We start from the raw sequence: 15,265 nt of genomic DNA, 5'->3' as shown, positions 1-15,265 counted from the left end.
CATCAGTGGACAAACGATAGCGGTAAGAAAAATTTATTGCGGGAGATTTTCAAAACAAAGAATCATGGACACAAATAGTCAACTGGAGTTTATTAATAGTTGCATGATTGATCTCAGCTCAGTAGAGGGGTCTTTCACCACATACATCTTTGGCTGACTATTTATTTGTATCCCTATTTTTTGTGACGATCATGATGAAAATCGGCGCTGATTTTGTAAATCGGCGCCGAAAATTAGAAAAATTTTCAAGCTCAAGTCGATGCCGATTTCTTTTAAAATCGGCGCTGATTTAGAAATCAGTTTCCGAAATCAGCTACGTGTGTGCCCAACCCTTTAAGCAAGAGGCCAAAGATTATAGGGGTTTTCCCGCCGTCCAACCGAAAACTGTTAGCTAACATTTTTCCCAACAATCGTTTTTCCGCCATCCAACTTAAAATTGTTAGCTAACATTGTTAGAGGATTTCTCTAATAAATCGAATACTTGTTGAAGGAAATCGTTTGGGAATTTAACGCGAAATATTCAAAAATAAGCCAAATGGGTACTTTTTATGGCTACAAAATTGATAAAGAATCGAGGACTGATTCTATTTATTATTTTTCTTCCTTTCCTTTTCTAGTTTTTTAGAACTGTCTTTTCTGGTAATCTCAGTGAAAAAAAAAATCAACCCTTCCGTTGAAAATATAGGAAAACAACGAAATTACCACGTAGCAATAGCAATTTGATACGATCAAATATCTAATGATTTCACTTATGCAATAAAACTATTTTTTTACTAGGTTGATCCACTTCTTCCATGCATGGAAGAATTTATGTAAATGCACTAAACAGTTACTTTAAGAAAGCTTAAACACTGGTGTTCTAAATTTCGCCTAAATTCAATGTACTTAGCCAATTAATAAAATGTTTTGTGCCTTTGTTTCTCTTGCTGGCATTAATAGTTATATTTTTTTTCTATAAGATATTAACACTTTGAAATATCCTATTCTTGAATTTCTAAGCTTTGGTGTCAGTTGGGTATTATTAAGCTGAGATAAACTCACATCTTGGTCAGAATTTTTCTTGGAATTTCCTTTTCAATATCATGTTTCTGCGAATTGTGATATTATCGCCAGCCAAATAAAGGCGCACATTTTAAATGAACATTCACGTAGTAGAACCTAGTTAGAAGAAGGAGCATAGAACGAATAAAAGCCACTACTTTTAATGTAGTAATGTCTGATTTCAGCAGTCTCAGGCGAAAAGGCTATGCTGTAGCTTTGATTTATTTCCTTCTTTATACATTTATTTATAGATGGTAACTTTTTCTTTGTAAAAAGACTTGCAAACAGGGTAGCCTCTTTTGGAAACTCTCAGGGAATGATCTGAAGTTTATATGATACAATGTTAAGATACTTTGGTAATATTGATACAGGGTTCTTTTTGTGAACTAGGTAAATTTCTACCAAATCATATTATTGACTTATGCATAAAGTGAATATACCCCTCGATGCCTTTTTTTGGTCAATATCTACCAAATCACATTATTGAGTTAGGACTAAAGTGAATACACCATTTGATGCCTTTTTTTATGCTGATTACGAATATAATACGCATTTCTATTGGAAATGAATTTCAGCCCCCTCCCCTATATAGGGTAAGACACCTAGTAGTCAGACACTTTAATCACTTTGAAAACTTTTTGACATTTCAACTACTCTAATTACTGTATTATACCACCTAGAAACTTAATTTTTGTATAAAAAAATTTCTGAAGAATTTCTGAACAAGCAGGTTACTAATTCAAATAGTTTCACTTGTACAGTGCCTCCTATTTTTGAATTTACTAACAAGTGACAATTCTGCCTAAACTTGGTCATACAAAGGGCTCATTGTAAATAGTGATTAAAATAGGCCTAGTATAAAAGATTATGTCCAAGAATAGGCAGGTGGCCGACTACTGGGTGTCTTACCCTATGCCAATTCAGGGTTAGGTATAGCCTATATAGGGGAAGGGGCTGAAATTCATTTCCGATAGAAATGCTTATTATATTTGTAATCAGCATAAAAAAGGCATTGAATAGTGTATTCACTTTGTTCCTAACTCAATAATATGATTTGGTAGATATTGACCCTTTTTTTTAAGCTGATTACAAATAGGCCTATAGTAATCATTTCTATTGGAAATGAATTTCAGCCCCCCCCCTATATATTCCAATTCAGGGTATATATTTCTAAAACCTAACCTAACCCTGAATTGGCATATATAGGGGGGGGGCTGAAATTAATTTCTGATAGAAATGATTATTATAAGCAAATTTAAACAAAAAAAGATAATAGGGGGTCATATTGTTGTTTAAAAAAAAAAAGATATAGGGGGGGGGGGGGCTTAAATTCATTTCCAAAAGAAATTATTATTATATTTTTAATCAGCATAAAAAAAGGCATCAAATGGTTTATTAACTTTATTCATAACTCAAAAAAATGATTTGGTAGAAATTTACAGTGAACTATTCTAAACACACTAATAGCAATACCATTCAGCACCCAAGAGTATCCTAGCCTACTCTAATAAGATTGCCTGCCTTTCAGCAGTTTCCATGTAGCCTAGCCAATACCAGGCTAGTTGTTAGGCTACCATGACCAATACATCCCATTACCAAAACCCCCAAATGCCTGAATATAGGTAAAAAACCAGTATCCAATTGAGTAAAATTATGTAAGACCAAAACCCTCATATTGTGCTAAAGAGGAATTGAGAAGAATTGAAGGTAATGTTTTACCAAATCATATTATTGACTTACAAATAAAGTCAATATACCACTTGATGCCTTTTTTTATGCTCTTTATTAATATAATAATCATTTTTGTCACAAAAGAATTTTCGCCCCCCCCCTCCCCTCAATATATACAAATTCAGGGTATATATTTGCACATCAGGAAGGTTGAGGAAAAGTTTTAACTTACCTCTCATTTACATCAGAAATAAAATTGATACCCACCCCTCTAATGTACAAATACATACCCTGAATTGGTATATATAGGGGTGGGGGTATAATTCATTTCTGACAAAAATGATTATTATATTTGGAAAGAGCATAAAAAAAGGCATTGAGTTGTATATTGACTTTATTCATAAGTCAATAATATGATTTGGTAAAAATTTGCCAAATTGTATATAGGCTATCAGAGAAAAGCTAATAATCTAAGCTATACATTGATATGGTTTTTATTACAATTATTTAAGATCAAATGCTTGAAATTATTAGATTATTGACTTACCTACAAGGACCTCTTTTTGGAAATACCAATCATCCTATTTTGATGTATATATCCTTTCGGTGTTTCAGTCTTATTCACATATTAACAAAAAGCGACTATCCTCTGATTCTAAAAATGTAACTTTTATTGCTTGATATTTACTCCATAAATCACAAATATTAAATATAATTTTCCTTTTCAATTGCTTGTCAAAACAGAGACAACATTTTTAATTTATGCTGACAAATTATTGGTGAAAATTTGCCCAAGAATTTGAAGTTCTTATTACTGCCCTCACATTGCATCATGCTATAGTAAAATAGGGGGTAAATTTTTACCAAATCATATTATTGACTTATGAATAAAGTAAACATACCACTTGATGCCTTTTTTATGCTCTTTCCAAATATAATAATCATTTTTGTTGGAAGTGAATTTTACCCCCACTCTTATTTATACCAATCCAGGGTATATATTTACACATTAGGGGGGTGGGGGGAAAGTTTAATCTTACCTCTCATTTACATCAGAAATAAAATTTACCCCACCCCCCTAATGTGCAAATATATACCCTGGACTATGTATATATATATAATCCATATATATGATGCATATATATATATATATATATATATATATATATATATATATATATATATATATATATATGCATCATATATATGGATTATATATACCTTTGTTTTTTAACAAAAGTATGGTAGGCATTGATGACATTATCCCTGTCAAAATCCTAAACCCACTCATCAGTGCTATCATTTTCAATTTTGACACATTTTGATTCTTACAGTCCAGGTTGATTTTCATTGACCTGCTTTTCTTCATTTTCATTTTTGACTCGCTCACATGCTTGGTGTCATATGTCTTCTAACCGTGTGGATCTTTGATCTTCGTTTTCATATTTAACACGCTCTATTTGTCGTTTTTGCATATCTTCTAACTGCCTGTGTCTTCGCTCTTCATTTTCATTTTTGACACGTTTTTAGATTTTGATTACTTTGGACGATTTAGCAATGGCCTTTGCTTTAGCTGTCTGTATTGGCGTTGTCTCAATAGATGGTCCAGGTTGTCAAATTTCACATCTTATCATGTTTGATAGTTCATGTGTTGGTTCCAAAGAATCATCATTTATAGTAACTTCAACTGCAAATTTTCGTTTTTGGGCCTTCCAATAGACTTGTATTATATAAATAGCTTATGCATCAGAAACTTAACAATCTTATTTATGCTGTGTATGACATCATATAAGAAATGCTCATTTGCAAAAACCAAAATTCAGGCTCTTAACAATATTTCTCAGACTTCTAACCTATCTAGATCATTTTTTTTTATGCAAGAATATCCCAAGATACCAATTTTCTTGAAAAAATGTGGGCTGTTTTCAAGAAATAGAATGCATACATACATACCAGCTCTTTCTGGATATGGGAAAGAGAGGTGTACCAAAGGGCATCCTACTACCCATTAAAGACATGTACGACCACCTACAGGCTGAACTCCTACTTCCTGGCCATGGTCAAGCCCTCACTGAATATACACCAGACATGATGCTGTTCTACCAAGGGAATCCTGTTGTCCAAGTAAAAAAGGGTGCTCAACAAGGATTAGTCACATCTCTTTGTGCCTTTAATAATTGTATTATTGAACCATATTCTACTAACGAGACAACATGCATAGCTCATGGCATAGACGTTACAATGATAGCCTATGCTGATGACATCCTGAACCCCAGCCGCACAGTCGCAGGTACAGAGACCACCTTCTCCACACTACAATCAAATTGCAGTCGCATCAGCCTTGAATTTAACCTGCAGAAGTCAGATATTCTTCTGTTGAACTGGCACCAAGAAGAAGTCTTGTCTGTGAGGCTGGAAGAACTGTCTGTAGCCCCTGTCCCGAAAATTATTTACCTTGGTTACAAATTGGAAAGTTTCACTCATTTTAAGATCTATTTATTAATTAACATTAATATCTATTGTATGTTTGTTTGCATTGATTGTTTATTTAATTTCTGTTCATTTCGAGTTTCATTTGTACTTCAATAGCAAAATGTTTTTTTCATTTTAAGCTTGATTTTTATATTCAATCTAAGCATTACTTGCTTTAAGATCTTTTTATTCATTTATATTATTACTTGTTGTATGTTTTTTGCTATGATTGTTTATTTAATTGTTTGTTTATTTAATTTCTGTTTGTTTTGGGTTTTATTTATTTTTTAATGGTAATTTCTGGTCGTTTTGAGTTTGAATTTTAATAGGTATTTGTTTCTGCTGATCTTAAGTTTAAAATGGCCTTTACTTTTCTTTGAAAACTTCTTTTTTGGAAAGTTTTTTTTAGACAGCCTTAGACAGCCATATAATGAAGAAAATATGATATAGGAAAATACTTATATGATGCCATATATGATGTCATAAGAAATGCTTATATGATGTACTAACATATTACATGACATCATTTGCAAAAACCAAAATTCAGGCTCTTAACGATTTTTTCTCAGACTCCTGACCTATCTAGATCGTTCTTTAATGCAAGAATATCTCAAGAAACCAATTTTCCCAAATTTTGCTTTTTCTTCTTCCATGCCTTTTTGTTTAGTATTTCAGAGTAATTTCTCATGTTCTGTAATTTTTCATGCGTCATTGATACTAAAAATCATATGGCCATTCCTGGTGAAAAAATTATGTAATTTTTGCTCTTGGTGTGTTTATAACTGTGATGTCAGTCACATGAGTTTTCTTTTCAAAACTAAGGCCCTAAACAAATTTGATCAAACTCCTGACCTATTTAGATTGTTTTTTTTTTCTGGCTAGAAGATCCCAGGGTGCCAATTAAAATAAATATGTATGGAGTCATTTTCCCATAAAATCAATGGTAGTTTACCATGTGAGAATCCTGATCAGCCCTCAAACATAGTTTACCTCCCTTATCTCCCAAAAATCACTACGAATCTTAAAAAAGTGTGCACACAAAATAATCTGTATATTGTCTTTACCAATAATTTCAAAATCATAAATGTCCTAAATTCTGGTAAAGATAAAACCCCAGTTACTCGCCAAAGAGGGGTCTATCAAATACCATGCGATTGTCACATGTACTACATAGGAAGAACTCACCAGAAATTAGATTAATGCCTGCAACAGCATAAAGATGATATTACCAAAGCTCTAAATTCTAATATTGCTTTTGTTTCTTTTGATTCTACCTTAGACAGCCATGTTTTCCCAAAATCCTAGCCACAAAGTACTTTTTGAAGAATCTGCCTTTATTAGCAATGACCTAGGCGTAAAACAGATAGTTTGAGAAGCAATTGAAATCAGACTTGAGATCAATAGAAATATTTCCTTAAATAGGGACTTAAATATAGACACCAAACTCGAAACATGTATCATTTTGGTGCAACAGAACATCTAAGAAACAAAGACGCCTCTTTACCTCTGATTCCTGAGTAAATTTAAGTTTTGGATCCAAGGAGTTGAGCAAGTAAAGAAAAGAACCCAGAGACTCGTCACCATGCTCCCACAAATAAAAATATCATCTTTAAAATGAACCCAAAATTCAGGTTTACAAAAACTTTGCAAAATTGTCCTTTCTTCAAGGTCTTCCATGAAGGTATCAGCCTGTATTGGTGAAAGGGGGCGCCCATGGAAAGCCCATATTTCTTTCTATAAAAAATGCCTCTATAATGGAAGTAAAAGATGTTCTGGTGCAAAAAAATGATGAAATGATGCATGTTTCAAGTTTGGTGTCTATAGAAAACCCACAAATAGTGACTGTTACTTAAACTATTCCTCTAATGCTGTGAAAAGAGGAGTGGTCACTTCTCTAGTTGACAGAGCATTGAAAGTTTGTTCACCACGTTTCCTGGATTCAGAGCTCGACTACCTTAGAGATATTTTATTTGGGAATGGTTATCCAATTAGTTTAATAAATTCTTTAATTGCAAAACGTATTAAAAAATGATCAGATAGTTCCACAGAAAACGCAAATCAAAGGGAAAATTCAGTTTACCTTGGTCTCCCATATGTTAAAGGGGTTTCAGACCACATTTCAAAAAGTATAGACCCAGAAAAACTATTAGTTCCCAAATTTATCTGAGGCAACGCTATAGCGTTGCCTCTAGTAAAGGCTATACAGCTCCAATGTTTTATTATTTATTATTATTATTATTATTATTTTCTTCCCAAAGTCACTTCCTATGGATAGGGTCGTTGTAGAAACTTCAAAGGGGGCTCATTTGAATGGAAATCGAGAGTTCTAGTGCTCTTTTTAAGGGACAAAAGTGATTGGAGGGCAACTAGCCCCCCACCTCCACGCCTATCATTTCCCCAAACACATTCAATCAAAATTTTGAGATAGCCATTTTGTTCAGCGTAGTTGATCTCCAGATAGAAAATATGTTTTTGAGGAGGACACTCCGCCGCAGTCCTCAGGGCAAGGGTTGTAAGTTATGCCCTGGGGGCATATAAGGTTTTTACAGAAAGCGTTGTCGTAGAAACTTCAAAAAGGACTCAATCGATTGGAAATTCAAAGGGCTAGTGCCCTTTTTAATAGTTGAAAGTGATTGGAGGGCAACTAGCCCCACCCCCACGCCCATCATTCCCCCAGACACATCCAATCAAAATTTTGAGATAGCCATTTTGTTCAGCATAGTTGATTTCCAAATAGAAAATATGTTTTTGATTAGGACACTCCCCCACAACCCTAAGGGCAAGGGTTTTAAGTTATGCCCTGGGGGCATATAAGGTTTCTATAGAAGGCGTTGTTGTAGAAACTTCAAAAATGGCTCATTTGATTGGAAATTCAAAGAGCTAGTGGCTTTTTAATAGTCGAAAGTGATTGGAGGACAACTAGCCCCCCCATGCCCATCATTTTCCCAAACACATCCAATCAAAATTTTGAGATAGCCATTTTGTTCAGCATAGGTTAGTTCATTTCCAGATAGAAAATATGTTTTTGAGGAGGACACTCCCCCACAACCCTCTGGGCAAGGGTTTTAAGTTATGCCCTGGGGGCATATAAGATTTTTTATAGAAGGCGTTGTCTTAGAAATTTTAAAACAGGCTCATTCAATCGGAAATTCATAGGGCTACATCCCTTTTTAATAGTTGAAAGTGATTGGAGGGAAACTCGCCCCCCCCCCACGCCCATCATTCCCCCAAACACATCCAATCAAAATTTTGAGATAGCCATTTTGTTCTGTGTAGTTGATTTCCTGATAGAAAATATATTTTTGAGGAGGACACTCCCCCACAAGCCTTAGGGCAAGGGTTTTAAGTCATGCCCTGGAGGCATATAAGGTTTTTATAGTAGGAGTTTTCGTAGAAACTTCAAAAAGAACTCATTCAATTGGAAATTCAATGGACTAGTGCCCATTTTAATAGTCGAAAGTGATTGGAGGGTAACTAAACCCCCGCTGACGCCCACCTTTTCCCCAAACTCATCCAATCAAAATTTTGAGATAGCCATTTTATTAAACATAATTTTACTACTACTACTACTACTAACAACTCACCGCAGCACTAAGCCACCTGAGGTCAACACAGCTACACACGATCCTCCTCCACCCCAATCTATTCAAAGCCTCCCTTTTTACACCCGCCCACGAAGTTCCAATTTCCTTTAAATCTTTCTTTTATGACGTGCTCCCACCCCAGACGGGGACGACGTGCTTTCCTTTTAGCCCTAGATGGTTGGCCGAAAAGAACAATCTTTGGCAATCTGTCATCCTTCATCTGCACAACGTGCCCTAACCACCTCAACCTTTCCTTCATTATAGTCCTAGAGAGCTGTATTGATCCACATTTTCGTATAGCCTAATGTTCGAAATAAGGTCAGTCAGCAAGGTACCCAGAACAATCCTTAGCAATTTCTCTGGAAAACATCTAGAAAATCTTCATCCGCTTTTCGGAGCGTCCATGCTTCAGAGCCATATTTGACCACTGTCATCACTGTAGCTTCTAAGATTCTAATCTTGGTTTGCAGACTTATCTTCCTATTCTTCCAGACTTTTTTTAACTGTGAAAAAACACCCTGAGCCTTGGCTATTCTATTTTTACATCTTCACTGCTCCCACCATCTTTACCAATAATACTACCAAGGTAAGTGAAGCTGCCCACCTGATCAATGTTTTCATTACTCAACGTCATGTTTTCTTTTTTACTTATTCTTAGCCTTAGTGACTTAGTCTTTCTAACATTAATTTTCAAACCATTTTTGCACACTGAACTCGCAAAACCTCTAAAATTTCATTCATTTTGCTCACACTTTCTTCTAGGATGCTTAAATCATCAGCATTATCCACATCCAGGAGACTTTTTCCTCCCCATTTGATTCCGTGGTCTCCCATCGCCTTTCCTGTGCTCATTAAAACAAAGTCCATCAAAATAATCCATATAAAGGGGGATAGAACACAGCCCTGCTTAACTCCTGATTTAATACAAAAGCAGCTGCTAACCTCATTTCCTACCTTAACTGCAGCAGTGTTATTCTCGTACATAGCACTAATCACTTTCTTGTATTTGTCTGGTATACCATACGAGGATAAAACCTTTACTAAAACTCTTCTATCAACAGAATCGAACGCTTGCTCGTAATCTATAAAACTGAGTACCAAAGGTGTTTGAAAACTCAGGCACTTCTCAATTATTAACCTAAGAGTGAAAATTTGGTTGACACATCCTTTATCTTTTCTAAAATCACACTATTCTTCTCTTAAAACTTTGTCTACAGCATCTCTTGGTCTAAAAAGTATCATATTGCTAATTAATTTACTACTTACAGAGACCAAACTAATGCCTCAATAATTGCCACACTCACTCTTATCACCTTTCTTATACAGGGGTTTAATTAAGGTTTTTCTAAAATCGTTAGGTACTTCCGCTTTTTCAAAAATCATATTCATAATCTTCAATAACTTATTTCTAACCTCAGACCCACCGTATTTAAGAAACTCATTTACCACCCTATCAGCACCTGGAGCCTTATTATTCTTTAATCCTTTTAGTACTGTTGCTAATTCTTCCTCACAAAACAAATCTTCCTTCACATCCAAAGTATCACAAACTTTTTCATCTATATTTTTTCCTGCAATTCTATCTCGGTTAAGCAAGTTCTCAAAATTTTTGGCCCATCTCTCTTTATCCAGCAATTTTATCCATGGCCTCCACTTCACACCTCCTTAGTTCATATTTGAATGCTTTCTCCACTTTCTTTACATTTCTTTTGTTTTCATACAATCTATCACTCGGATAATTCTTGTACAAGTCCTTTCTACTTTCTATTAAACATAAAGCTTTTTCACTAATATTCTTAGCTGCAGTTCTAGCTTTCTTCCCTAATGCACCATTAGTAACTTCGCAAACTATTTTTCTAAAATTATCCAACCATCTTCCACATTGTCAAATTTTAAACTCTCAAGTTTAGTATTCAACTGTTCCTGGAAAGTTTCTCTCAAATTCTCATCCTGGAGTCTACCAACATGATAACTTCCCGGGAGGTAGTTACCCTTCTGATACTTCAATTTTAAACTAACCCTTGACATTACTAGATGGTGATTTTTAATTTTAACATCAATTGCGTCGCTCTTGTAGGCCCCAATTTACTTCATTGATCGTTCAGGTGATCTGTTTACTATAAAGTAATGCGTGAGGTCTTCTTTCTTAATGTTACGTGAAGACTTAGCTATTCTATTAACAACTTAGTTATCAAGCACCTTGTTGGTTATAACTAGATTGTTGTACATACATAATGGCAAAAGTGTGTGTCTATTTCTGTTTTCTTTTCCTAAACTAAATTTACCAAAGTTAAGATATCATCTATCCCTATTTCTACCAACCTGGGCGTTAAAATCTCCCAGTAATAACATCATATTTCTACCTGGGAACTTGTCTATTTGCTCCTGTAACTGTAAGTAAAATTCATCTGAGTCCCTAGTATCTCCGTCAGTCGGTTCTACAGGGGCGTATACTACTATAACTGATACCCCGAACTTTCTAGTCACAAAATGAGCAATTAGTATTCTATTATTAATACTTTCCCAGCCTAAACAAGACTTAGCAGCTTCCTTATTCATCATGAGCCCTGCTCCCTTTCTGTGTACCCCATCCTTCCTGCCTGAGTAAACAAATTCTATATCACCTAATTTCATGCTTCCTACCCCTGGGATATGAGTTTCTGAAAGTCCTAATAAATCCAGTTCGAATCGTCTGAATTCGTCAGTCAAAATGTCGATACTATAGTCATTTTTTAATGTCGTAACATTCCAAGTTCCAATTTTCATGTTCTTTAAATCATTGTAATTATTTTCGCCTCAGGAAAAGCAATGATCCCGGATACCAGTGCAGGACGGGGATCACATGTCTTCTCAAATCTACACCGAAGTGCTTAAGCCGGCTTAGAACCGGACAGCAAGAAGTCCCTGGGACCTCCATGAATGGAGGCTTTGTAAAACGTAATTTTAAGTTCTGGAAATTAGGTCTTTGAGGATGACAACTCCCCCACAGCCCTCAGGGCAAGGGTTGTAAGTTACGCCCTGGGGGCATATAAGGTTTTGTATAGACAACGTTGCCGTAGAAACTTCAGAAAGGGCTCATTCGATTGGAAATTCAAAGGGCTAGTGCCCTTTTTAATAGTTGAAAGTGATTGGAGGGCAACTAGCCCCTCGCCAACGCCCATCATTCTCCCAAACACATCCAATCAAGATTTTGAGATAGCCATTTTGTTCAGCGTAGTTGATTCCCAGATAGAAAATATGTTTTTGAGGAGGACACTCCCCCATAACCCTTAGGGCAACGGTTTTAAATTATGCCCTGAGGGTATATAAGGCTTTTACTGAAGGTGTTGTCATAAGAACTACAAAAAGGGAAATTTTAATTGGAATTTCATAGGGCTAGTGCCCATTTGAATGGTCGAAACTGGTAAAAGGGCAACTATCCCCCCTTTTATGCTTATCTTCTCTCCAAACACATCGAATCAAAATTTTAAGATAGCCATTTTATTAAACGTAATTTTAAGTTCTGGAAATTTGGTCTTTGAGGATGACAACTCCCCCACAGCCCTCAGGGCAAGGGTTGTGAGATATGCCCTGGGGGCATATAAGGTATAAGGAAATTATAAGGAAAAGCATATAAGGAAATTTAAATGGCTAATTCCCTTTTTAATAGTCGAAAGCGATTCTAAGGCAACTGACACCCCTTCCACGCCCACCATTTCCCCAAACACATCCAATCAAAATTTTGATATAGCCATTTTGTTCAACGAAGTTGATAGTTCTGGAAATTATATGTTTCGGCAGGACACCCGCCCTACAGTCTTCAGGGGCAAGGGTTATAAGTTATGCCTTGGGGGCATATATGGTTCTTATGAAAGAGATGCTCTTATAAACTTCAGAGAAGGTTCTTTTGATTGGAAATTGAAAGTTCTAGTTCACTTTTTAAGAGTCAAAAGATATCCGAGGGCAGCTAGTCCCCCCCACACACCCTTGTTCCCCAAGACCATCCGATAAAAATTTTATATGAGCCATTTCATTAACAATAGTTCAAAGGTCAGATAAGAAAAATTCCTGTGTCGACGGAACCCGCCAAGGCCCGGAGGCAGGCGTTATTACCCCCCTTTATTGAACCAAAATCCTTGTTGCGGCACTGGTAGTAGTAAGAGGCAATTTCTAATTAAGACCGGTCATTTTTTTTTTATTATTAAGCCTAGTTACCCACTGTACATTTTGAATTAAGACCCATTATTGGATTTCTTCTTTTCACGTGTGCTGACTGGAATGCCCAACATGTGCAATCGGATTTTACGTTTATTGTGCAATCGGATTTGACCGAAAAATTAAAAATGAAAAAATACTGAAAATGATTAAAAAAAAGAATGCGATGATGTTGAAAAGAAATAAATGTTATGTTTTTATTACAGAATTTACATCCAGAATTAATTGATGTAGATCTAGAGTCGCTCTTTACATCCACCCTCGCCCCTTCCTTTGAACTAATTCTGTATAGGCTATGCCTGAATATCAATGAGAGTTAGAATGTTTTGGTATTAACACACACCTAGTAGGCATCTGCCCTCCTCCCTATCAAAAGAACAAGTCAAAATCACAAAAAAAAAAATCATATATAGCCTATACCGTGTGTCTTAACTTTTCTTGATTTCGCAGAGTTCAAATATAAGTAAAACCAATAAATCGGATCCAAACTGGATATAAGATAACAATTTGTCTTTGAAACGCTCTTTATTTCGTATTTTAAACGAAATTCTTGAATAAATACCAAAAATCACTGTATTGTTTTTACATTCAAATCGTAGTCAAATTAGTCCAAAGAAATCAATAAGAATCGAAAGTCAGAATTTAAAAAATGAAACGAAAATAGTGAAAATTTTTAGTTTATTTAGCAGTAACACAGGTCTTTAAACTCCCCCTCCCCCAGAAGTCTCCCCCAACCGTCGTAAAATTTCCCCGGGAAAATCGCCCATTGTAAAATCCCCCAATTTTCCTTTCATAAAAACAGCCTCGACCAGAAATACGAGAATCAAGAGGGATGAAATAGCACCCCCCCCACCGCTTCCTTTGAACTAATTCTGTTTATACCTGAAGGTTCAATGAGAGTTAGAATGTTTTGGCACTAACACACACCTATTAGGCCTCTGCTCTCCTCCCTAACAAGGAAAGAAACAGAGAGTGTAAGGCAGTGACGGATCCAGGGGAGGGTCGAGGGGGTGTGCGCCCCCCTAACGTAGTCTAATGTAATACAATTTACTTAATTAACGCAATATTGCGTTAATTAAACTTTCTCCTAACGCAAGTTTGTTGGATCAACCTATTTTGCCCCCCCCCCTTAAAAAATCCTGGATCCGCCCCTGGTGTAAGGGCGCTATAACTTGTAATTTGTAATTCAATGAATCCCGTTCCAAAGTTTATGCGACCACCTCTTGCACATAAAGTGTCCCTGGAAAAATAAATTCATTGAACTCACTGGGACAATATATATATATATATATATATATATATATATATATTGTCCCAGTGAAGCAGCACCGTTCATTTACATTATCATCTACTTTTCGCAAATTTGGCATAGTTGTTTGTGTCTCGCAATATTTCTTCCAACAGATCGATTAGGCTTTGAGAGATCCCATAATTTAAAGGATGTGCAAAGCGTTTTTCAACAGCTTCATCAGGGTCTAAAAAGTACATTTGACCATATGAACCTGGTTCAAAATCACCTTCAGGGGTTTGTGGTGGGTGTGCTGCTCAATTGATTTTGTGATAAATTTGTCCAGCTACTTTGAAGCTGAAAATATTACAACTGTTGTTGGTTGGATAATCGCTTTCGTTGAATGTAGCTAAAGGAAAACATAAGTTCAAGTTGGGGGTCGTTTGTGGAACTCTTTAAAGAGCAACTGACGTCCTAAAAAAGGCAAGCCAATTCATTTGGAAATTGTAGAGGTGGCCTCGTTGTCATTCTTACTGTCACATATCTTTTAACCAAATATTTCTTTGTTCTTCAGTTTTCTTTTTGATTCTTTCTGACCCTCGTTGTCGCATGTCTTGCAACCGCACATTTTTTTTTTTTTGCTCTTCAATTTCGTTTTTGACTCATTGTAATTCTCATGGTCGTTTTTTTTTTGAGTTATTATGGGTGACGAGCAACTCCGACTCCAAACATTTCCAATATACCGACTCCAACTCTGATAGCGACTCCTGAAACTTTAAACATAATTGCTTTAACTCTAGCTCTGAATTTCATATTATATGTATATTTTTCAATGATGATACAAATGATTGAATAAATTGTTTCTGTGGTAGTTCTGTCGTATTATGGTACGAAACAGTTCTATTCACTACAATTAGCCTACAGAATTAATTCCCTTTATTCACTTTTTAGTAGTGTTTAAGTATTCTTGACTTACTCCAGCCTTTTTCTGTTTTCACAGCTCCGACTCCAACTCAAAAAGGTCTTGCATTTCTGTTACTCCAACTCCATCCAGGAAAAATTTACTAAAACTCTA

The 15,265-nt window shown here is 35.6% G+C and overlaps 1 protein-coding gene across 2 annotated transcripts in view; it reads left to right on the top strand.

The window, feature by feature from the left end:
• The first annotated feature begins 1,170 nt into the window (after positions 1-1,170).
• RNaseX25 (Ribonuclease X25) overlaps positions 1,171-15,265 on the top strand; it is a 70,635-nt gene continuing 56,540 nt past the window's right edge. The window contains exon 1 of one of the 2 annotated variants that reach the window (XM_089091692.1): positions 1,171-1,295. In XM_089091692.1, coding sequence (XP_088947818.1) covers positions 1,213-1,295 — 83 coding nt within the window. In that variant the 5' untranslated portion in view covers positions 1,171-1,212. The remainder of the gene's footprint in view (positions 1,296-15,265) is intronic. The other variant, XM_089091693.1, reaches the window with a different exon arrangement.

This window comes from Artemia sp. Qi Xiang Cuo, chromosome 7 (assembly GCF_049724085.1).
Source record: "Artemia sp. Qi Xiang Cuo chromosome 7, ASM4972408v1, whole genome shotgun sequence".
Taxonomy (NCBI): Eukaryota; Metazoa; Arthropoda; class Branchiopoda; order Anostraca; family Artemiidae; genus Artemia; species Artemia sp. Qi Xiang Cuo.
Note: the sequence above shows the minus strand (reverse complement) of the source record. Positions and strands in the feature narration are given on the sequence as shown.